The sequence below is a fragment of the Xenopus laevis genome, chromosome 3S, assembly GCF_017654675.1.
Source record: "Xenopus laevis strain J_2021 chromosome 3S, Xenopus_laevis_v10.1, whole genome shotgun sequence".
Taxonomy (NCBI): Eukaryota; Metazoa; Chordata; class Amphibia; order Anura; family Pipidae; genus Xenopus; species Xenopus laevis.
Window position 1 is genome coordinate 48,980,782 of NC_054376.1, and position 25,908 is coordinate 49,006,689.

Sequence of the window (25,908 nt, forward strand, 5' to 3'; positions counted from 1 at the left end):
TACATAACTAACTGAAACCAGGGGAAGAGAGCAACAACGGCTATTCGATATGTTAATGGACAAGCTACGTAAAGAATCTTTTCTCAGTTACATTATTCTTCCTATTTTTACTTACTAAGCACCTTCTTTTTTCATACAATCGTGTATATGCCTAATTAATAAGCCTTAACCCTTTCGCTACCTGAGGATTCTGTAACCATTGAGACCGTTCTGACAGTGAAGGGATTGTGAGATACGTTTTTTTTTTATCAGGCGGCAAATAACGATAGGTGAAAATAGACCATTCCAAACCATTATTCCTGTGAGCCATATTGTTGGTGATGGTGATATAGATTTTATTTATTTCTACGCAAATGTTTTGGTGAACATGTTTGTTTGTTTTTTTTTTTCCCATATATCTGTTTGGCTCATATGTTGAAGAACCAGTGTTTGTAGTTGCAATGCGTTCCCTAGAAATTTGTACTGTTGGTTTTTTTATATCTGAATGTGAATTGGACTTAAGGATAAGGATTGAGAAAGAGGAACCCGGTCACATTAGACTTCATTTATGTATGTAACTCAAATATTAAAGCAAAATGTTCTGTAAGCCTTGGGCTTGTTTTTATATTCTGACACACAAATGACTTTCTCACGTAACAAAAAACATTACATTTATACATGACAAGCATTTAACAAAGGTATGAGGTTTGCCTACGAGGACAACCCCAGAAGCAAGAGTGTCACTGTCCAGTTGTAGCAGAAATTGTACTTCAACCTTGTAGTTCAACTAAAGTTATTATAAATGAATAAGGGTAAGCGCCATTACAGCACTCGACGGGGAGATAATAAAACCTGCTGTGAAGACGCTTCCTCCAGATCCGCTCTGGCTGAGGTGACTTTCGGTCACGAAACGCGTAAAGCTGGTTCCCCTGCCCGCAATTCCACTTTTTGTTTTAATAAGGACCAATAAAGATTTAACGTTTTATGTCAAGTTTGGGCACTATCAAGTTCAACTAAAGTTCCCAGAGATAGGACTCTACCATGTGATAAACTGGTTCATGCCACTAGCACAGGACAGAAATCTGGCCTCTTTAAAGGAGAACTAAAGCTTAACTAAAGAAGTAGCTAGAAATGTTGTACATTATGTTTTGGGCTTCTGTACCAGCCCAAGGCAACCACAGCCCTTTAGCAGTAAAGATCTGTGTCTCCAAAGATGCCCCAGTAGCTCCCCATCTTCTTTTCTGCTGATTCACTGCACATGCTCTGTGCTGCTGTCACTTACTGAGCTTAGGGACCCACTCACAATGTACAGTACACATAGAATAGAAATGTCACAATACAAGGCTGATTAATAATTAATACAGATAATTACTACATGGCAGCACAGAAACCAGTGCAATTAGCATCAGAATTTAATAATAAGCCCTGTAGCATCAGCTTATATTACAGACCAACTTGATTTTCTGCTTGATAATTAGTGACAACCCCTAAGCTTAGCTTCTCAACAGCTGCTCAGAGCCCACTGAGCATGTGAGTGTCACAGACACTTTCCAAGATGGTGACCCCCTGTGACAAGTTTGAAGTCCTGGATCATTGCTGATATTGAGAATCTGAAACTTAAGGCTGGTGCAATAAGTTCAGTATATAAAATATGGCATTTTTAAACCATATTAATTTTTAGAATTTAGCTAGTTTTAATTAGCTCCGTTTCTCAAAAGAGCAAACAGACTTTTTTATATTCAATTTTGAAATCTGACATGGGGCTAGACATTTTGTCAGTTTCCCAGCTGCCCCAGTCATGTGACTTGTGCCTGCACTTTAGGATGGAATAACTTTCTGGCAGGCTATTTCCCATGACAGTATCCCTTTAAACACTGCATTTGTTATTGAGAGGTTGTGGTCAGTGACCCCCATTTGAAAGCTGGAAGTAGTCAGAAGTAGTGATGAGCGAATTTATTCACCAGCCATGGATTCAGGGCAAAAGTTTGCAGTGGAGAAATTTGCAGAGAAAAAACGTCCATCAGAAAAAATGCCCATTGACTTTAATGCATTTGGACAAAAAAGTCACCATAAGAAAAAACGCCAATTACATTTGGAGAGAGAAAACTTGTGGTGCGCATAAAAACTTGCCGTGCATAAAACGCCCGTTGACTTCAATGTGTTTTGCACTCATTACTAGTCAGAAGTTGAAGGCGAATGAATATAAAAACTATAAAAGAAAAAGCCCGATTGAGAGTTTGCTTAGAATTAGTCATTCTATAGTATACCAGCATGTAACTTGAAGGTCAGCCACCCCTTTAAAGAAAGTTCATATTTGAAAGATGGTGGAAAGAAAGATAAAAAGACAGGGTTTATTTTTTTTTTATTTAACAAGTCATGGAAATGTGCATACAAAAATATTCCTAGGAATTCATATCATGTGACATTACATTATTACAAACAGAAGTACTAACAAAGGAACTGAAATGATCACAATTTTTTTGATGCATCAACACCCCTTATTTGCACGTCTTTACCCAGAAAATGAAATAGTGGTATGATACTTATATATAGTAAGTACAGTGTATCCTTATTACTCTTATAATTCAGTTCAGCCAATGATCTATTCTTCATGAACTCAGACTTAGGGGCAGATTTACTAAAGGGCGAAGTGACTAACGTTAGCGAAAATTCGCCAGCGTGACATAATTTCGTTACTTCGTTAAGGGCGCAGGCGTAACTTCGCTAGCGAAGAAGTTAGAATCTAGTGGTAATTCGCTCTCTTACACCTGGCGAAGTTGCGTCTGGTGAATGGACGTAACTACACAAATTCACTAAGATGCGGATTTTACTGAAAGTTACCTCTTGCGCCAGACTTGCCTTCGCCACCTCAGACCAGGCGAAGTGCAATAGAGTAGATAGGAGTTCCTGAAAAAATAGTTGTCAATTTTTCTAAGTCCCAAAAACTCTGGCGACTTTTTATTTTTCAGGGTGACAGGTTGCAAAAGATCGTAAATTTTTTCTGGTGTACCCGGCTTCCCCCCTACATTTCCTAACATATGGCACATAAACTATACATTGGGCTCATGTGTAGGGCAATATAACAACTTTATTTTATTTTATTAAGGTTTCCCTGACTTGTGTAGTGTAATTGACTGCAACATATCCGTCCATTCAACTTTAACTTCCCACAGTATGCAAATTAGCCAACGCTAGCGAAACCTCGCTTGCCGCAGTAACGCTATCGCTACTTCGCCAGCGTTCGGCGCACTGGAAGCAACTTTGGATTTTAGCAAATTAGCTTTGTCCTGGTGAATATACACCTGGTGAAGTGTTGCGATGTTGTGAAGCGGACGCTAGCGCAAATTTGGCGCTTAGTGAATCTGCCCCTTAGAGAGATCTACAAATCTGTACAGGAAAATGTAGTAAAAAACTGAAACGACTTCATCCACATAAAGACACACACACTCTGCATTTTCTTATCTATAAAATCCATAGCAATCACAGATTATAGTGAGCTCTACACTTATATACAGATCATTGTACACTGTATTCTTGTGCCATGTCCTTTATGCTTTAGCAAGCTATTCAATACAGTGCATGAGGTATTTATTCATCTTTGGCCCCCGACTTTGCCTTCAGAAAGAATTCCGGTTTATTTACACACCTGTGGGCCAGCAGCTGTGAACCAAGGCCATAAAGTATATTTGCTGTGAAGAAGAAGATCTTGGCCTCATTTGGAACTCTATAGATATATGGAGTCCTGGCATGAAGAGAAGCCCCAATGTGGGAGAACTGGGCCTGTACAAATACAAAAAGAGCCACCAATGTGGAGACTTATTTGTTGAATCTATACTACTCCATTGCTACAAAATTCATTATTATAACGATTCCCCATAGTATTGAATTGCATTATGAAAGAAACATTGGATAAGGCACATATGTGAGCTAACATTACCTGTGCTATTCCACCAGCACTTATCAAGGATAGGTCTGGCATCCAAGTACATCCAGGGACAAGCAGCCCATAAAGCAGGATAAGATTGTATGGCACATAGTAAAACATGAGCACGAGCATCTGCAATACACACACAGACTAGGATTAAGCACATTCAGTAGCTTTATAGGTATAATATACTAAAGTATGTACTAAATGGAGTCAGAGCAGCAACCAATGAGATATTTGCATTTATTATCGAATTATTCAATATAAACACGTCTTTATCATGCACAGTGTTTACCTGGAGCTTGGGATAGGCAGAAGGATCTTTGATATATGGCTCCTGAACCTGAACATAGAATCTACAGAGATCAGCAGGGCAATCTAAAGCAATCTGAAGAAAAAAACATAAATGGAGTTAGTTCGGTTTGGCCAAACGGTGTCTCTTAAAGGTAATGTAAACCCCCCACACAGCAGGGCAATCTAAAGCAATCTGAAGAAAAAAACATAAATGGAGTTAGTTCGGTTTGGCCAAACGGTGTCTCTTAAAGGTAATGTAAACCCCCCACACACAAATGTAATCACTAAAGAGCCTCTTTGAAATCTCTAAATATCTGCCACTCTGGTTGTTCAAAGGTTAACAGGAGGGCTGGAGCATCCCCCTTATCACTTAGGATACCTTCTACTCCTCTAACCCACTCAGCCCCCTCCCTCTGGAATTTGCTTTGGCTGTTGGCTACTGAGCATGCTCAGTTCTTCTCAACTCATATTAATAAATACACCCTCCAGTCTAGCAGCCTAACTCCTTTCCTGAGCTCAGAGTAACCATTACAGTGTTCAATCCAAGCAGGACTTGTCATCATAGTAAATTGTGCCTGTGTTTCTTCAATTGCGTGAACTTTACATCACATATGTGCCTTTTGCAGATATAAAAGCTGCTATTTGTTGTAGGGAAATGTAATAGCACTGGTAAACAAAGGGGATGCATGCAATACAAATAATGTCATTTGGGTGAGGAAGATATACCCAACTTATATACATGGTAGAAAAATGTAGGCTTAACATGTCCTTTAACCAGCACTATGATGGAGAATGTTGATGTTTTTCAGCAGCTGAACAGCAGCAAACTTCCAATCCCTGATGAAGACATGCATGTGTATATATATATATATATATATATATATATATATATATATATATATATATATATATATATATATATGTGTAAAAAATAAACCAGCATGATGGGAATTATAACACCATTTAGTTTATTGTCAGAGTAACTGTATGTACAAATTACGTTTCAGTCCCCATTGGGACAATGCTCAAGGCCTTGAGAAAAGGTCCCAATGGGACCAATGTAGACAATACAGAGGAAGAGAAGCCAATCATATCCCTGTGTGCCACTAGCCTAAAGGCTGTAACTGCATACATGTAATCTTACTTCCCTCTACAAATCATTGGGAATGTGATGGGGACAGGAGACTGGTGGAGACAGACTGACACCACTTAAGAATACTGTTCCTATCTGTGTTTGTCCTTGTTCCCATGATTTTCAGCAGTGATATACATTCAACTGTTATTTTCACTCTGAGCTCCATGGAAGTCAGAAGCCAATATGTGCTATAGCCTTAAATCCTGTAGGCACTTTACAACTGGTCATAGACATTAGGGGTCATTCAAGACCATGGGGAAGGTACAAGAGCATGCCCTTTAGCACTTGCACCCCCCTTCCTGCTGCACTTTGCAGTGATCCTCAGATTAAAGGGGAACTGCCTATATCATTCCAGAATAATCAAGTTTAGCTTCAATATTCCTCTCTCATAATCTGTTTCTCTTCATTCTGTCTTCATGCAGCAGTTGTGTGTCAAATATTCATTGACATTTAGATCCAATATTATCTTTTGCCAAGAAGATGTATTAGAGCTCACTATTAAAATCACCAGATATCATGTCTCTCTACATGCAAACTCTGTGCAAAAGGCAGTAATTTTGTTAGATTGTACTGGAATCAGTTATTTGAGTGAGCTCTAATACATCTGCTAGGAAGGAAAGCCCCCCTATAAGATATATTGGATCTAACTGTCAATGAATATCTTGACATCCAACTGCTGCATGAAGACAGAAAGAAGAAAAACAGATGCTGAGAGAGCTATAGTGAATATAAACGTGATTATTTCAGAAACTATGCAGAATATTTAATTTATTGTATTTAGAAAGCTTCTTATTTCAATATGATGAAACTTATTTTACATTTTCATTTACACAATAGTTCCCCTTTAAATATGCATCACTCATGAGCACCAGGACATGCAGCTCAGCCATGAAGTTTTAGATTTAAAATTTGCACCTTTCCTCTGCTCCCTTCCCTCCTTTTTCAGATCAGGAGGAAAGAGGGAGCCTACAGCCTGCTCCCAAACTGCCAGAATCCCAGCTTTAGACTGTTACAGACCACGAAGCTTCACATTACAATATAAAGGAATTTTGTTGATTGTGGGTTATATGAACAACATAATAAAGTTTGTCATGCAGCTAGTTGTGTATGGGTTAATGTGTCACACAATACTATATGATTCATTTCATAAGGCTGGTTACAAGGAGTAAATATATCAATACTGGGTTGAGTGCAGAAGACCTCTTATATTTGTCTGGCTGGTTACAAGGAGTCAAGCTGTATTATTATACCAAACAATATTAGACCTAGAAAATGATCAAATGATAGGTATGGACATCTCCAACATGAGTTTTATAGACTCACCATCCCTCGAAATATGCAAAAGAGCGTTGCCACAATAAGGTACAGGGTTAAGAGCAAGTCAGAAGGTCTTTGGAATATACTTCTGTGCTGAATGTTCTGTATTGCCTAAAAGAAAATGAAACCACAGACACACACATGAAGTCATGCAAAGGAATCCTAAAAAATGTATGTATATTTCATACAGGAGGGCTGCTTTTGGGTTTTCATATTTAAATTCCAGTTTCTAAGAACTATAAAAAAAAAATGTTCAGATGGGTTACTTTGCCTTAAAAATACTGCTGATGGCTGATATGCATGGAAGCAGGTTCTACTACATGGTAGCACAGGGAATACGTCCGCAGCAGTCCGACAGTTTGCAATATTGACCCCCAGGATCCTTGCAATCTCCACTGGACATTAATAACTCACAAAAGCACATGACCAAATGAAAAGGCTGGGCTGTATCTTCCTAATGGATTTAAATTGGTTGCAAACAGAATGCCAGCTTAGCTGTATCAGTCAACAACGCAAGTGAAACGTGGGGAACTTTGGCTTTAAAGGAAGAGCGGCCTCTGCTCATTTCACAGCCTTTCCACAACTGGAAATTTAATTTAAATTTTTCATTTAAAAGGCCCATTTAAAACAGTGTCAAGCAAGTGATTGAAAAAGAGGCTGACTTAAAGGGACAATGACATAAACCAGAAAAATGTTTAATATAATGGTCTGTTTAGATTGCACCATAACAGATATACTGTACATACTGCTGTATCCTAGGTAAGTGCAACTAAACTTACAATATAAAGTACAGGTATGGTATCTGATATCTGGAAACCCGTTATCCAGAAAGTTCTGAATTATGGAAAGGTTGTCTCCCATAGACTCCGTTATAATCTCATAATTCTGATTTTTTAAAAATGTTTTCTCTGTAATAATAAAACAGTAGCTTGTACTTGATCCCAACTAAGTAATCCTTATTGGAAGCAAAAACCAACCTATTAAGTTGAATGAATGTTAACATGATATTCTAGTATCATGAAGATCCAAATTACAAAAAGATCCGTTATCCAGAAAACCCCAGGCCCCGAGCATTCTGGATAACAGGTTCCATACCTATACATATATATATAATGTAGTTAGCAGTGGCAGTTACAGTCCTACCCCATGGAAACCGGGCATTGTGCAAATCCACTTGCAAGAAAGCAGAGAATAAAGGAAAATACTCTTAATAAGGAACAGTGCTTAGTCAGTCCCACTAGAAATTGTTCTGATTTAGATCAGAACTTAATCCTTAGATAAAAGAGTTTGGCAACATTTCAGGCACAGCAGAAACTGGGGTAACATCAAACATTCAAATACCAAACATCATGTTTCCATTAAATTCATGATCAGAATTGTTTTGCTCAAATGGGTTGTAAATCCAGTCCTGTTTTTTACCCTAAAACCTGGACTTAAGACTTCTATATAAAAGTGGTTCAGGGGGCTTTAATAATAAACGATATCAAGTTCATATTGTGTGCCCTTGCAACAGTGGTTAGTTATTTTCAGGGAAGACCTACCTGTAGTGCTTCCAGCATCTCCCCTATAACCAAATGGTAATTCAGGGAGTTGCAGCTCAACAGTGGCTGGAGGGCTGAAGACTGAACATCCTTAATTTAGGTACATTTACCACTACTCATATCAGATTCCTTATTGGCAGATGCCATCCCATCAGAGATTCAAGTTTCTTGTAAGAACCCAACCCTACATATTTGTATACTCCAGGGGAATACATAGCTAGACGCCAAGGGAAAACTATTGTCTTTTATTATACATGGGGGGCTTAACTTCTCACTCTAGGGGAAGTGGGTTTGAACAGCAGACTGGAAAGTGAATACTAGAGGTCTTTAATGGAAAGATAAGCACTAGAAATAGTCATGATAATTAACGATTCAGTAATGTAAATCTAGTTTAGCATTAATATGCTAGGAATGCTACAATATTCTATGTGCTAAACAGGAATAAAATTGAGACCATTTGAAATTTCATTCAGAATAGTAACTTTTACATTAGAAAACCTGACTTTCATCTCATCAATGACCCAAAATCCTTTGTTCCTGCATGTGGTATTGTGATATGGCCCTTTAGAATGCGCTTTCCCTTCTTCTGCAGATCTACTAGTGTATTTCCCCTGGACCTGGCTGGACTTGCAATTTGTACAATCTGTTCCAATCTGCCCTATAAATGTTTCAGTAATGGAGTCATAGCATTATATCAATTAACCTTGGAGGAGAGGATGGGGGTATCTGACGGCTGCTGGTAGATTTTAAATCCCGCCCAGAGTGGAAGACAAAGATACGGTAAGTTGAGGAGAAGAGCAGAACATGTCCGTGTCCCATACTTTCCTGTAGTGAAGAACAGAAGGATCACTTCACATATACTATACAACAGAAACAGAAGCAATAGATACACTAAAATGAAGCAAAGCTTTTATATCCAACGCATTTCGCTGATCTCTCAGCTTCATCAGGGGCAAAAGCTTTTATATTTAGAATAATATAAATTCATACATAAGGGAAAATGTCACATGACCTCCAACAAGGTTGGAGTGTCTTGCCAGGGATCAGGGCCACTATCAGGGGATACAAGTACACTGTTACTGTTACGGATGAGATAGGACAGTCTGTGGACCACAAAGGGGTGTGGCTTCTATGGCGAGATGTGTGTGTGTGCAGAAAACGTATTTTAAAGATTCACTGGTGGAGGGTAAATGTAATGTCCTGGGCACTGCAATGGTCTTTCTCCTGTGGAAACTCAGAAATTCAACAAAGCAGGACGTGAATAATGATACAAACAGCACATTGCAGGTGTTAATAGCGCAACATAAAAATAGTCACTGCTTTGAGATAAAAAAAAATCAGAACAACATTTCAGCCAGGATTTATTAGGTAAAATGAGAGAAACAAGAGTTTGTCGGATGTAAAATTTACAGCCTGTCCTATTTTGTACCATATGAAGGTCATTTGTTCTACACTCTCATTACCCTTAACCTCCTTGTCCTTTGGGAAGTCCTGCACTGTCAGGATTATATAGGAACGGTTAAAAATAGAACAGTAGGTGGGTTAAAAGAAAAGAAGTGCTTCCAGACAGCTACTATCCATCATGCATTTTGCAGAGTTCAATAATTTTTTGACACATATTACAGGGCCGGAACAAGGGGTAGGCAGAAGAGGCAGCTGCCTAGGGCACAATGATAGGGGGGCACTGGAATTTAATTTAGAATTGTCTTCTGCCGACCCCTTGTCTGCACCACTGTCGGACACCAGGGGCCCAAAAAAAAACCTTAGATCAGGTGCTGACTCTGAATAAATCCGCCCATCACTAGTTTTTACTATTGAGTGTTGTTCTTAGATCTACCAGGCAGCTGTTATCTTGTGTTAGGGAGCTGTTATCTGGTTACCTTCCCATTGTTCTTTTGTTTGGCTGCTGGGGGGGAAAGGGAGGGGTGATATCACTCCAACTTGCAGTACAGCAGTAAAGAGTGATTGAAGTTTATCAGAGCACAAGTCACATGACTTGGGGCAGCTGGGAAATTGACTACCGTATATACTCATGTATAAGCCGACCCGTGTATAAGCCGAGGTACCTAATTTACCTAAGAAAACTGGAAAAATGTATTGACTCGTGTATAAGCCTAGGTCATTTAAGCCTGGTGAGATTGTCATTGTTATTACTTTTTTGTTTGCTCTTTCAAATAGTAATAATGGAAAAGCTATTAGAACTAAACCATTATTAATTTCAGTTCAAATATCATTATCAATGACTTTGTCATTAAACTGCAAAGTGGGTGCTTTATATCTTACAGCCACTTACTTAGCTATAATGATGATCAGCAATTAAATGAAATAATGAAACTGGAAATCACTTTTGGGTATTGCTAGGAATGTGTGAATAGCCTGTGATTATATTGATTTCGGATGTGCAAATCAGGCCAGTTTGCCAGCAAATCATGCTAAAAGCAGATCTAGCTTGAGTGACACAAAATTGGCAAAAATGTCATGATTAGCAAAACAGCGACAACTGATGCAATTTCAAAACTGTGGGCATCTACTTTTCACTAATTACCGTAATTAATGATCCCTCTGTCACTGGAAAGTCTCACACAGTTTGCTATTAGTGATGGGCGCGTCCTTCCCTGCCTGTCTGTGACTGACTGTGTCGCCGCCCGGAGCAGGTCCAGGAGCTCCGGGCGGCGCGTCCTTCCCTGCCGGCGTTCGCTCCCAAAATGGCGGCGCCCATGGCCGCCACGTGGGTAGCGGCGCCGGCCGCTACCCACGTGGCGGCCATGGGCGCCGCCATTTTGGGAGCGAACGCCGGCAGGGAAGGACGCGCCGCCCGGAGCTCCTGGACCTGCTCCGGGCGGCGACACAGTCAGTCACAGACAGTCCTGCTGGGGCCGCGGAAGGAGGTATGACCCGCGTATAAGCCGAGTTTGAGTTTTTCAGCACATTTTGGGTGCTGAAAAACTCGGCTTATACGCGAGTATATACGGTATGTCTAGCCCCATGTCAGATTTTAAAATTGAATATAAAAAATCTGTTTGCTCTTTTGAGAAATGGATTTCAGTGCAGAATTTTGCTGGAGCAGCACTATTAACTGATTCATTTTGAAAATATTTTTTTCCCATGACAGTATCCCTTTAACAAAATTATAACAAGTTGTTATAATGCCCTACACATGTGCCCACAGTATAGTTTATGTGCCATATGTTAGCAAATTGGGGGGGGTACCCCAAAAAAAATTACGATCTTTTTCAGTCTATCAACCTTTAAAGAGGAAAAAACTCCTTTCTACTCTATTGCACTTCGCCTGGTCTGAGAAGGCAAGTCTGGCTATAGAGGTAACGGTCAGTAAAATCAAAACCGTAGTGAATTTGCATAGTAACGCTCCTTCGCCAGACCGAAAATTTGCCTGGCGTTAGAGTGTGAAGTTGTGCCAGAGTCTATCTCCTTGGCAAATTACACCAGCAAATTTATGCCAGCTACCATTAGTAAATTGGCAAAGTGCCGAAATGACGTCATCCTGTCGAATTTTCGCCAGCACTAGCCACTTCGCCCTTTTGTAAAATTCCCCCATAGAGAGAAGGCCACAGTGGGGACTGACCCAATCGTATTGCTGTAGCACTGCTGCTGGTAAGTGTATCCAGAAATAAACACTATATGTATAAAATGCTTTGTGCACATATGATATTGCCTCAGCATTAGTGCAGTTTTATTATGATGGCAACATTTATGTTACTGTGTCACTGCACCACTGTGGGCTCACACCAGTCACATTTGGCAGTGGAACAGTCTTTAAATAGTCAGCCAGTCTACTGAGGTCCTGGGAGCTAATCTGAGGACTAGTAGCCATACTTTGTGACTACACCTGTCTCTCTTACATCAGCCAGCGACTGCATGTCCTTTATTGCTATTCCTAATTCTTCACATTCTTTCATGTCTTTAATTTTATTGCACTTTTCCCTTTAATTATATTCTTACTCACCTACAATATTTCCAGGAATAAATACTATTGTGCTCATCAGAATCGAACCAACCCAATAAAGTCCAATTGTCCTGTAGTTTTCACTGTAACAAAAAACAAACAGAAACATATAAAAGGAGTGTATTAAAACCTTGCTGCCTTATATTGTCCTGCCAAAAACAAAACCTGATTTTTTATGCTTATTGGGTACAATAATATCCTGGTTGAAATATGGATGATGCTCAGGATAATGAGCACAAGATAAGTCTGTGCCTGTACTATCCAGCAATACAGATACATAGTAGCTGAAGGAAAAGGCATATAGGATTACCCCATTATACACTAACCTTCCCCTTCTGTCATCCTGACAGTCACTGTATGCCAGCTGATAAAAAAAGGAAATTATTATTATTTCACTGGGTAGAAGAACAAGATTGTCCCTTCCTATTAGTGAGCAAAGTGTTGTGTTTTTCACCCACTGTGTAGCTGCTCCTGTCACAACTCTCTGCATTCACTAAATAAAGCACAAATGGGTGAATGTAATAAAAGTCATTAACAGGAGAATATTTGCAAAAATGCAATGAGTATGCCTCTTTTTTTCTTTGCATGAATTTAATATAGATTTTCGCAACCAAGAAACAGCTTTCATTTGCAATGTAATAAGAGTCTAACATAGAATATTACATTGCGAAATTGATGGTATGGAACTCCAGAGCGCTGTACTTAACTAATTATGCAGGTGCTAAACACAGTCTTTATAGCCTTATAACATGCATACCTTGTGTCTTCCATTAGTAAATGTTCTCACTCATCACACTCAAAAAGGAGAATATGTGAAAAAAAAAATCCCTGTGTGGCCTCCCAAGTTATAACTTGCAACCACTTTGTCAAACAACAACCAATACTCCACAACCTGCAACCATCATTCCCATGTGTGTGTAAATTATTTGAGCCCATGGGGGCCTCTTTATATCTCACGGTTTGGGTGTTGATTTGATGTGGTTGAAATCCTTCCAGCCTCTGTTGCTATGCAAATAAAGGAACAAAGCCCAATTTTCAGAACACAGCCAATTCATTGGTTGTAACTGTGTGAAATTAGAAGACGTACTTACTCCCATGCAATAGCTACCACCATGAGGAGGTACATCAAGTAATGGGCAGTGCCATCCCAGTAGCAGATCATGTGCCCATAAGCGGTGTTCAGGTAAGGCTCGCTCTGAGGAAACAGCATATCTCAGCATTAGGGAAAGAACTGGAACTAGTTAAGACTGTGAAGCCAGAAAGTAATCAGGTTGAAAGAGAGAGGGGAGAGGATGGTGGTCTATTTATTCAAAAAAGTAAAGGAGTATTTTGTGTACATGCCTATCTTGTTTATAAGTGTCAGGGACCTACGCCTCAGATAATGGGGTAAATTTATCAAAGAGTGAAGTTCCGCCACTAGAGTGAAATTCCACAGCTCTCCATTCATTTCTATGGGATTTTGAAAGGCGTATTTATCAATTTATCAATGGTTTCCCCCTTTGATAAATACGTCTTTAAAAACCCCATAGAAATTAATGGGAAATGGCGCAATTTCACTCGGAACTTCATTATTAACTTCCCTCTTTGATAAATATACCCCAATGAGTGTAAGGACCAAGGAGGAAGATAGTTTATAGCACAATCTGAATTTCGGTATCCAAGGGATCAGGAAGGCTCATGGTCGTATCCAGGCAACAGATCAGGGCAGGCAGAAGAGTTTAATAAACAGGAGTCAAAGCCAAGGAGAAGATCAGGAAACAGTCCAAATAGCAAGGAAATCACACCCAGGAATACACACGAGTAGAACCTTTTTTTCAGGCAAGGATCCTGGGCTTTTTTTATATTTAAACTTGGTGCCAAAACCAGACACGCCATGACACAGTGCAGTGACGCGGCAAGAAGAAATCCATGGAAGAGGATGGCCCTCCTCACAATACTCTGATTTGCTTGCTATTTTGCTTAGAAAAAAAATATATTGCCAGATTCTGTGGAGATTAGACCTATTCAGAGCAATGCTTGTAGTTCCGCGCAAATGATTACATCTTCCACTTCAAAAGAAAAAAAACGCAGGCTGAATGGGGCTCACCAACAACCCCACATACTAGGTTGGGGACATACAGTGGGATACAGGGGATGAACTAAGACATGGGTAATCGCTGGGGGTTTGAGGCATCAAAGTATCTTCTTTAAAACTGGCCTTAGTCCTGTGTCCTTCAAAGACAGTAGTGCAAGCAAATAAATATGCATATAAATGTATTATACACTAACACATAAGGGGGGGGATGTAATAAACGTTTTTGCAGTGGTAGAGAGATTGTGTGTAGTGCACCGTGTGTGTAATAACACTTCTTACTGAAAAAGTTTTCTCCAAACGATTACGCCACCTCAAGCACCAAGCAAGAAAATTTAATTAAATTAGACTATTTTTGCATTGTGAGTTTTAACTGCGTAGCGGCTACGCAGTTAAAACTCACAATGCAAAAATAGTCAAATTAATTAAGAAATTTTTATTCTTATTTGTGCAAATTGTTTTTCTCTTTGCAACATGCCCCCCTTAGTAACTGGTAACTGACAGCAGCCCAGAGCATGTGTGTGAACCAGCAGAACACAGTATGGGGGCTACTGCTGGCATATTTGGAGGTAACACTCCTAGGGGCCGATTCACTAACTTCAAATGAAGGATTCGAAGGTAAAAAACTTTGAATTTTGAAGTTTTTTTTGGGCTACTTCGACCATCGAATGGGCTACTTCGACCTTCGACTACGACTTCGAATCGAAGGATTCGAAGTAAAAATCGTTCGACTATTCGACCATTCGATAGTCGAAGTACTGTCTCTTTAAAAAAAACTTCGACCCCCAATCTAAAAGCTACCGAAGTCAATGTTAGCCTATGGGGAAGGTCCCCATAGGCTTGGCTAACTTTTTTTGATCGAAGGATATTCCTTCGATCGTTGGATTAAAATCCTTCGAATCGTTCGATTCGAAGGATTTTATCGTTCGATCGAAGGAATTATCCTTCGATCTGCGCTAAATCCTTCGACTTCGATATTCGAAGTCGAAGGATTTTAATTCCTAGTCGAATATCGAGGGTTAATTAACCCTCGATATTCGACCCATAGTGAATCGGCCCCCTAATGTGCACAGACAGATCACCATCCAGCAACAATCTAGCTACACTGAATCCTACTTTCAGGAAGGATCTCTACAATTGGATCTCTGAAAAAGTGCTGTATATTGTTCTAGTATAATACAAGCAGCGAATCTACTGCTCTAGCTGTAATGAGGTCTGTATATCACTGCAGATCCAGTCTGTATCTGACATCTGCAGAAGAATTTCCCTGAGTATACGTAACAATGAAGCCCAACTAATTATCCAGTGTGAATCATTGTTTGCACTGTGGAGGTTGTGAAGAAACTGCCACCCAGTTCTTTCATGTAGATGGTGTTATTATATAAATCAGATTTCTAGCCAGGGACATTAATCTGTACATAATCTGTGTCAAACAGCCCAAAGTACAAAACTATTTTCCATTCAGTATTTAGATGCAAGAATATTAATCTATTGAGAGATTGCCAGATTTATTTTCCTGCCAATGAAAGGCTCAACAATTAAAGCTGGAAGGAAGTTGGATTAAAATATTTTCCTTCAGAAGGAATGAGGTGACATTGGCACAAACAGTTTGTAAGCAGTATGTTGTTTTAATATAAGGGCACACAATCTCTGAATTTACTTTTGCTGGCTAGCCGCCCAAAGGCAGTTGTTTTCCAACTTGCTGACATATTTCCTATCAATTCACAGAACCTATTGCCGTATTACTAAGGAGCAGTACTACCATCAGAAGCATCACGTGGTGCTAGTAAACCAAGGGCATATAGCACCCATCCATTTAGGATTAAAATATATTATATTTTGCCTTCAAGGGCCTAGAAATGACAAAGCTCATACAGCTGTTAAAGCTACACCAATGGCTGTCCTATGAAGCAATAGGAAACGATGAAACTTCATCTACAAGCAACTTGTCTATAAGCTTTACTGCTCTTGTAACTCAAATGGAGGTGATCAGTTATAAACACAAATAGGAGGGAAATAAGTGGCCATGGCATTGCTTTATAAATGTCATGATTGAATCAGCTATGCCAGTGCTCCTATGAGCTTTGGGATTTAGTCTTATTGTGGGAGGCTCTTTATGCAATTGAGGAATGGAAGGAGCTGTAACAAAGGAGGGAATATAGTGGGATACAGCAGTAGTAGTGGGTGGGGAGACCAGGTGTAGGCTTTAAAAGGAGAAGTCCACCAGGAATGTATAGAGAAATGTGTTGGCGTGCAGAGTAATAAAAAGCCCTGAAAATCATGAGAATTGCATAGTAAGGAGGAGCATGATCTCTCTTAGCTGAGAGAAAAGGGAAACTCATTTTAAGACAAATATAAGGCACAGATAAGTATTCTTACCTCTTTTAGATAATGAGTCATGAATCCATTAATGATCCCATCCTGTTCAAGGCCTATGATAAGTCCAATTACACTTGTGAATGCAAACACTGCATAAACTATAAGAGGGGAGAAAACATAATAACTGAACACATGATAATATACCGCCTATTGTAAATATACAATAAGAATATTTTTTATGGCTTGGGTAACGCCCAAAATGCATAAGGCGCTGGTCTAGCGGTGGTCTGTTTTTTTATGCACTAAATAAACCGATTTTTTATTGAGCACAGTGCTGCTGCTTCAATTTTGAATGACCGTATACATGCACAAGGTTGCAGGGAACATGCTTTTAGACAGGTTAAGAATGACTTATTACTATAACTAGTGTGTACATTATTTTTTTTAATACTGTTATATACATTTCATTGAGTCATGTGACATGATATCACTAAGCGCTATTTATGGTCTCTGGAGTGAGCCCAGTGTGCAGTTTTCCTTTACACCACTCCTAATAGTATTCCTGATGCCCTTGCTGAATGCTTTTCATTGAAAATGACCGTTTTACTTTTAAAAGAAAAAAATCATCTGGATACACCTGCCCTTTCAGTAAATACCCTCTGGGCAGTCAGTTTTACCCATTTCTCTGTATTTCAGACCCAGATATCTTCTTCTCCACTGGGACTCCTGCCACTGCACTATAAGGTGAATAATGACCTTTCTGCAACAAGCAAACCCATCCAGGAGAGATCAATATAGGTAGATACAATGCTCTGAATCCCCTACTATTGCTTTACACTTTGGAGAAAAGCCAATATACTCACTGCTACTAATGGTAAAATGGTTAAAACGTGACACTGTAAGGATGAATTGCTGGGAAAAGATTGGGCAACTAGATAATCCAAAATGGCTGATCAGGTTTGGAAAATATATATATAATTTAAAAATAGAAAATAATGGCTGTGTATAATAACTTTTTAAATGTATAGACCTACCATAAAACAAGGGGTCTTTTGGTGGCTTTTGAATGACCAGTAGCCGTGCTAACACAGCGATCAACAACAGAATCCCAGCACCACCTGCAGCAACCGGCCAGGAGCTGAAAATATAACATTAATAGGTTAGTTATACTGTTATCTGTATTGGAACCAGACCTACAAACGATTCTTGCAACATCATCCTGACCCAGTTAGAACTGTAACTATAGCACAAACTATACTGCGGGACCCCACAAAGGAGGAGAAGTCAGTGCTTCTGGAACTGTGGTCTCAGGCTTGCCATTCTCACTGGTTTATACCAATTTTAGATAAAACCTTGGGGGGTTCTTTTTACAAAAAACGTTTTTTTATAGTGATCTGGGCGCTTCTCTCTGCTCAGATTATAGGAGATTCCTCATCTGTATTCTTGTTTTACTGTTTTCACTATAAGTGTGGGGTCCCGCAGTTAGTAAAACAATCAGCTAGACAATACGGGACTTCTCCACCCTTCTACCAATTTCCTTTTCCTACTTTTTCTCGGAATCAGAGATGTTCATAATTGCACTTTAAGTAATTTATATGTGAATTGATCACATTTGGTGGCACTTTACCATCCTTATTGGTGTTTTAGCGGGTTGTTAGTAATTTATTAATTAATGTTAAATGAATTATTCATGAGTTAGAAATTACCAAATATACACAATAATAAAAAGGAAAATTAATTGTGTTTTAGTTTTACCCTATTTAATGTTAACTTATTGAGGTTAAGCACTAGCACTTTGTGGGATCAATTATTCAAACAAAAAGAAGGAATTTATATATATTGGATCACGTGACCTAATGGTTTAACGGAAAACAAATCACACAGTGATAATATATATTCTTTTGTAATTTTTCTGATTAAGACGGGGACACTTTTCTTCTTTTCTCCTTTACAAAATTAAATACTGACGGAAGTCAGATCCCCTCCTTTTAGTCAATTTTATATATCTGAAGTTAGATCATTCCTTTTTTATTGGGTTTTATACTGGCAAAGGAGTGTGTATTGCTTTATGAAATAGTAACTAGTTAGCAGTGGCAAGATAATGCTAACTGGCCCTACCCATAATGTCATCTGCGTCAAGATATGGAACATGCAGGGAGATTACAGTGCAAAACATACTGTGCAAAGTGCAAAAAAAAGTGCTGGATTTTTAATCTGTGGCTCTGTGCAAAGTGCAACATTCAACTGGGAACAAGAGCTTGTTAAGTAAGCCCTAACGGACACACTCTTGCTCCCCATCATTCTCTAGCATTTTTATCCCTGGGGAATTTTTTTCTCCATTTTTTACTCCATTAGAGTCTATGGGGCATAATTTTCGAGTGAAACTTGCCAAAAATTTGGCTCATCGCTAATATTAGCATTTTCAAGGGACCTCTGCCATTGACTTCTACATGAACTCAGCAGGTTTTAGGTGAAAAATAGTCAAATTAGAACAGTTTTCGGGGTCGAGGTGTGATTAATCTCACATTCTAATTCAAATTCGAGTTGGTGGTTTTAAATTCAAATTTTTTTGAGTTTTACATTTTTCAAATTTGAATTTACCATTCCAACCTTAGTAAATATGCCCCTATGTGTGCTACTACAGTGCTCCCCTCTAACACTAAATTAGAGAAAGGCCATAACTGGTGTTATACTGAGGCCACTGGTAAATTGCATTAACTAGCACTGACATAGCTTTGCATTCACACATTTAGGGACAGGAGTGTGTTGTTCACTTCCACACAAGATCATCTGGACTATTCAAGGAATTTGTTTTTTTCAAGCCATGTGGATAGTGTTCTTTGCTTGCTCTCCCCTGGATCAACAAGAGGGCACTGGCAAGCAGTTGAACTTGAGGGACTGGTACCTATTATCAATCTTCTTAGTAGGGATGCACCGTTTCCAGGATTCGGTTCAGGATTCCGCCAGTATTCAGCCTTTTTCTACAGGATTCGGATTAGACTGAATCCTTCTGCCCGGCTGAACCGAATCCTGATTTGTATATGCAAATTAGGGGCAGGGAGGAAAAAAAATTGAGTGACTTTTTGTCACAAAACAAGGAAGTAAAAAATGTTTTCCCCTTCCCACCCCTAATTTGCATTTGCAAATTAGGATTCTGATTCGGTTCAGTATTCACCCCAAATTTTTTGTTAATGATTCGGGGGTTCGGCAGAGTAGGTGCATCCCTACTTCTTAGTAATCTTATTGAAAGAATATATTTAATTTGGCCTTCTCCCAGCCAGGTAAAGCTTATAAACTGTATGATGTAAGGTCCGCAGATCATGCCAAGAATAAGGGATACTTGTAGAAACTCCAACTAGATGCACTGCAATAATTGCATTCAGTTTAATATCAGTGCAGTCCAACAACCGGCAACAGTTTTACCAACCTAGGGAGGAACAAGATACAAATGACAACTGTTTTTACAGGAGACAGGTCAGAACATACAAATGTCTCGGTTGTTGAACCCACAGATGCCCATATTTTCCATTTTAGCCTTGTATACATATTATTTATCAAAGGTAGAAATTTCAAATTTATGTGAATTTTTTTAACTCAAATGAATTCGAATGTACTCACAAATCGAATGGGAGGTTATTTATGAAAAAAACTCAAATGTCTAACATTCGATTGAATAGTCCCGACCCGAATATTCGTATCAAATTCAATTCGAGTGTACATGGGGAAGACAAATCAAATAATAAATATATATAGAATCATATCAGGACAAAGAGCTTAAGTGCTATGTCAGGGATGGAATTCCAGAGGTAAGGAGCAGCAAGATAGAAAGGTTTGAGACGAGAGGTGGTAGTGGATGTGGATGGTGTGACGAGAAGGTGGCTCTGAGAGGAGCGGAGCTGAGAAGACAACCGGGAGCATATCGCGAGACAAGAGAAGAAGTGTAGTAAAAATCTGGCTTAAAACACTATTGCTTTGGGCTGTTTGCATTGATACTAATAAAAGGTGCAGTTAGCAAACATTCCACAAAAAAAACTCCAATTTCTGTGTATTTTTGGGTAGTCGTCACTCATGCAGAGTGATTCCTAGCATCTCACATTGATGTTAACAGGTAGGTATATACTATGAAGAGCAGTCTTTTATATTTGAGTAGAAACTTTTGATATGAAGTATAACTAAAATGGTGTAAGGGCGATACTTTTATTGCCTAACTAAGATGGTTTCAGGGCAACTTTACAACATGTATTTGTTAACAGAACAAACTGGAAGTAAATTGCATCACACTCACTGCACATTACATTGACTTAAATTGTACAGTCAGTTTTCAAACAACCTCACAGAGACAAATGGGAATCAACAATAGTTGTGTGTAATTTGTATGTAAGATGCATGAACTCTTCTACCATTCAGAGCTAATCTTGTGTCTCCTGTCAGCATTTGCAGTAGCTTTCGATTATTTTGAATGACAGATGAATACAATTGTAATGCATCCAGCTATATTGGTTAACTAAGCCCTGCAACATCGGATCACAACCTCACCAGTCTGTAGTGAGATCTTTAAGAAGCAGAATGGAACATTTAACTTCCTCAAACCAAATGACATATAGGAAACAGAGCTAGGTCTCTGGTACTGTATACACAACATGCGATTGGACAGTTTGCCAGTACAAGGCCCAATGCATTATATATTATTCAGGGAAGGTTTAATGTAAGGGCCTCAATTGTAGGCTTTGCGCTAATAACCTGTGTACTAACACACTGCTTATTTTACTGTACAAATCTGTATCTTGTCCTGGACCTTCAATGTCGGGTTTCTTCATTCTATATTGTTTCATATAATTGATTTCGTTTTATTCTCTTTTCTTCATTAATTTAAAGGAATAGTTCAGTGTGAAAATAAAAACTGTGTAAATAGATAGGCTGTGCAAAATAAAAAATGTTTCTAATATAGTTAGTTAGCCAAAAATGTAATGTATAAAGGCTGGAGTGAACAGATGTCTAATAAAACAGCCAGAATCCAACTTCCTGCTTTTCAGCTCTATTACTCTGAGTTAGTCAGCGACTTGAAGGGGGGCCACATGGTACATTTCTGTTCAGTGAGTTTGTAATTGACCCTCAGCATTCAGCTCAGATTCAAAAGCAACAGAAATGACCCATGTGGCCCCCCCTCAAGTCTCTGATTGGTTACTGCCTGGTAACCAGGGTAACCAGTCAGTGTAAACCAAGAGAGCTGAAAAGCAGGAAGTTGGCTTCTGACTGACAAGTTATACATCAAATCACTCCAGCCTTTATACATTACTTTTTTGGCTAACTAACTATATTAGAAACATTTTTTATTTTGCACAGCCTTTCTATTTACCCAGTTTTTATTTTTACACTGAACAATTCCTTTAACATTGTCTTTCCTAATTCATTCATTATTGCTTCACATATTTTTTGTTTTTTTTGTAATTGCTTTATTTTATCCATTACCTTTCAAGATTGCTTTACTTGTCTCAAGTGATGGGCGAATCTGACCCATTTTGCTTTGCCAGAAATTCACAAGACGCCAAACTGGGCATCAAACCACGCAACCATTTTTCTTATTTTACTATCCATTATAATCTATGGACGTTTTATTATTTTGCTCATCCAACTTGCCTCATTTCATTTTCTTCTGATTAACATCCTGTTTTCATTTATTTTCTTTTTTATGTACTCCATTTATTCCCTTTGCCATTCCTTGTTCATTCCTTTTATGATTTCCTCCTCATTTGCTTTCCTTCCTTCCTTCATTCAGTCAGTCAGTTTGGCTCTTACCCACAGTTGGATACACCCAGAAACCATTGCATTCATTCATTTCTAATATAAATAGGACTTTGGGTCCCTTGATGAATGGTCAGGCAGAAATTACTCTAGTGAAGAAAACTCACAAAAAGAAAAAGGGCCAGATAAAGTACAGGTGTGGGATCCGTTATCCGGAAATCTGTTATCCAGAAAGCTCCGAATTACAGAATGGCCGTCTCCCATACACTCCATTATAATGAAATAATCCAAATTTTTAAAAATGATTTCCTTTTTCTCTGTAATAATAAAACAGTATATTGTAGTCGATCCAAACTAAGATATAATTAATCCTTATTGGAAGCAAAACCAGCGTTTGGGGTTTATTTAATGTTTACATGATTTTCTAATGTACTTAAGGTATGAAGATCCAAATGATGGAAAGATCCATTATTTGTAAAACCCCAGGTCACGAGCATTCTGGATAACAGGTCCCATACCTGCACCTGCAGAATTCTCCAATAGATGCTGCTTTGTAGGCAGCTTTTCCAAAGGTTTTGGGAAGTTCTTGGCTTATGAACAACAATGAACAGAAATCACACAGGCACTTGAGTGAGTCTCAGTACTTGTCTATGATCTGTCAGTAGTGGGGTCAGGGGGCTCTCACCACTCCAGCTCACCAGCTGTAATTCTACGCCCATGTTGCACCTGATAAGAGCTATGACATACTCCTAGTCCATCAGACATCATCCTTAGAAAAAGCTGATTATTCCTGATATATTGTGTTGTCTCAGGGAAAATCATAGCCACAAAAATCTAAGTGATAAAACAAAGTCATGTGTATGTTTTCCCATTGCCAGTTTACATTTTTGCCGGCGAGATAGGAGGTTTGTTGTTTATTATTCAGGAGATAGGAGGTTTGTTGCCTGCAGTAGCTCAGATTCAACCAGGGGGCAACAAATCTCCCCATGTGCCATTTCCCTTAGTCTTGTGTCACTTCCTCCTGCTCACACTGGAGGCTGAAACTTTGAGAGCATGTGGAGTCCAGGCACAGGGAGAACTGCACACGCTCAGTGCCCTGGCTCAGACAAGGAGACAGGTTGACATAATGATGTGTTCTGCATCAATAATAGGATCATTTTTACGTTATCTTCTTTTTTAACTAGAGGGCGCAATTTAAATAAACGAGATTAAAGGGGAACTCCACAAAAACTTGAGTTTTTTGAAAAGTAAACATAATTTCAAGCAATTTCAGCATAGAAAGTTGCATCTATTCATACTTTTTGAAGAAACAGGTAACTGTGATGGATATATTAGGGGTTCCTGTGTTATGTGGGCCGCTTTATCAAATTTTGGTTTGGAAGCTAGAGTTCCCCTTTAAAAAAAAAGTTAAATAAAAGTGCAACTAATTGCAGTGTACAATACATACAGTACAGAGATTTCAGTGCATGGTACTATACCACTTACCTATTGACGGCAAAATAGAAGTTGAAGGCATAAGAGGCAGGGATGGCTGTGAGAGACAGAATAAAAACTCCAGTAGCAGCGGGGGCACTCATTATCACCTCTCTGGCTCCTTCACAAGGTCCCAAGCATCTCCAGATTTTTTGGGGAGGTACTCACATTGGATTCAGGTTGGGGGTTCTCAGTGTCGCATGCTGTTTGGTATTCCTGTTAGGGTATTCCTGTTAGGAGCAGTTAAGGTGCTTCTTGTCAATTGAGGTCTCTGCCTGACCCTGCTGGAGAGCACACACAAGGTTACAATGGGAGCTGGGTATTGCTGGAGACACAGGAGTCTGCCCTTGTTCTTGCAGAGACACAGCTGACATCTGTTTTCAGAACTGCTTCAGATTCCTATAGTGAGTTCCTGGCTCAGCCCCGTTCCAATACAACACATCCATTGAGCTGTGACCTTGCATAATTGAGGATATCAGGAGCCAATCAGCAACAGATTTTCTTACAAAAAAACCCTCCTCTGTAGAGTGGGTGTTCATTCACATGGTAACCTGCTCTCCCTTGACAATGGTATTTGTTTTGCCAACTCGATTTATAGCATAATGAATTACTTGGCAAAAAATTATTTATGTTCTTTGCTGTTAATTATTTCAACTTTTCCAATTCCCTTCTTAGTAAATGCACTTCCTTTTGCTCCTTTATTAAATATGCGTATGGCTTTTATCAGCAAACTGCTTTTAAAATATGGATGACAGATTGCCTTGTGGCAAGGTTGCTGTAACCCACATTCTGCATTTATAAGGAAGCACATCTCACTTCTGCATGCATCAGTATCAAGGTGGACTAACCATACTGCACCTTCATTGATTAGTACAATCACAACTGAGCACTTTTGCCATAAGGCACAGCAGGTGGCAAAGTAGCAAAAATATGTATACACAGAAAGCAGTGCTACACAATCATTCTCACCGCTCTTTGCAGCGTCGGGTGCCGACTGTGACTCTGTCTGCCCAGGTCAAATCCAATCTCCCCAAACATATTCCAGCAGCACTCCGGTTCAGTGAAAATATTATGTATTTGTGCGACAAGTGAAGCAACGTTTCGGGCATAACCAGCCCTTTATCAAGCTTGATAAAGGGCTGGTTATGCCCGAAACGCTGCTTCACTTGTCACACAAATAAATTATATTTTCACTGAACTGTAGTGCTGCTGGAATATGTTTTGGGAAAGAAGCAAAAATATGTAATTTTCTTCTTTCAGTACAATAATCAGATATAGTGGGTGCAACAACATCAGGTCTGCTGTTTTGTGTGATATAAAAGGCAGAATATGGCCAAGGTTTCCATTACAATTCTTTTTTTTTTTTTTATCAATTCTTTATTTTTTTCAATTTTAAACAAAAAAAAAAGAAGAAAATTGGGGGAAGGTATACAGAAAGGAAAACAGGGGAGGAAAGGGGATGTGAGGTTCTATTCCACATTGTATACATTTATCCCAAAGAAACAGTCAATCATTTCTTTACTCATGAACAACGTCTACTAAGAATTCATGTATTTTATCAATTATTATGTTGGCTTTGAAAAAGCCAACATCTTGATCTACTAGTTATGTTGGCTTTGAAGAAGCCAACATACTGTTCTACTAGTTCAGCTCGTTCTTATTATGTTGGCTTTGAAAAAGCCAACATCTTGATCTACTAGTTCAGCTCGTTCTTATTCTTCTTCTTATTATGTTGGCTTTGAAAAAGCCAACATCTTGATCTACTAGTTCAGCTCGTTCTTATTATGTTGGCTTTGAAAAAGCCAACATCTTGATCTACTAGTTCAGCTCGTTCTTCTTATTCTTATTATTATTAGCGCCCCCCGGTTTTCTAGACGCTACTCCTCCTACAGTTTTAGGGGTACAAGCGCCAAACTTTCCACACCTATTCGCCTTATAGCAAAGTACATTGCTTGTGCTTTAGTAAGCAATCCCACCCACTGCGCCCGTGCGGCGGACCACCGAAGACGCCTTTTTTCGTATTGACTTTGACAGGGAAAATTTTCAAATCGCTGCCGCTCGTACAGTTTTGAAGCTACACTCCCCAAACTCGGACCGCATATTGTTGGTGCCACCCCGAATAAAAATATGTATTTTTGGGGGGCACCC

The 25,908-nt window shown here is 39.1% G+C and overlaps 1 protein-coding gene across 2 annotated transcripts; it reads right to left on the reverse strand.

Moving 5' to 3' along the window:
• Window positions 1-3,264: 3,264 nt before the first annotated feature.
• LOC108712887 (transmembrane 6 superfamily member 1) lies at window positions 3,265-24,172 on the reverse strand. 2 transcript variants are annotated; one of them, XM_018255387.2, is made up of 10 exons: window positions 23,773-24,172; window positions 17,580-17,683; window positions 16,606-16,703; window positions 13,247-13,350; window positions 12,156-12,238; window positions 8,895-9,016; window positions 6,657-6,761; window positions 4,200-4,292; window positions 3,917-4,036; window positions 3,265-3,759 (listed from the first exon to the last, which is right to left on the reverse strand). In XM_018255387.2, the coding sequence occupies exons 1-10, from the start codon at window positions 23,862-23,864 to the stop codon at window positions 3,568-3,570; spliced, it is 1,113 nt and encodes a 370-aa protein (XP_018110876.1). In that variant the 5' UTR covers window positions 23,865-24,172; the 3' UTR covers window positions 3,265-3,567. The 2 variants fall into 2 exon arrangements, with proteins under 2 accessions (XP_018110876.1, XP_041444210.1); XM_041588276.1 differs by lacking the exons at window positions 13,247-13,350; window positions 16,606-16,703; window positions 17,580-17,683; window positions 23,773-24,172 and adding an exon at window positions 12,482-13,240.
• Window positions 24,173-25,908: the final 1,736 nt, after the last annotated feature.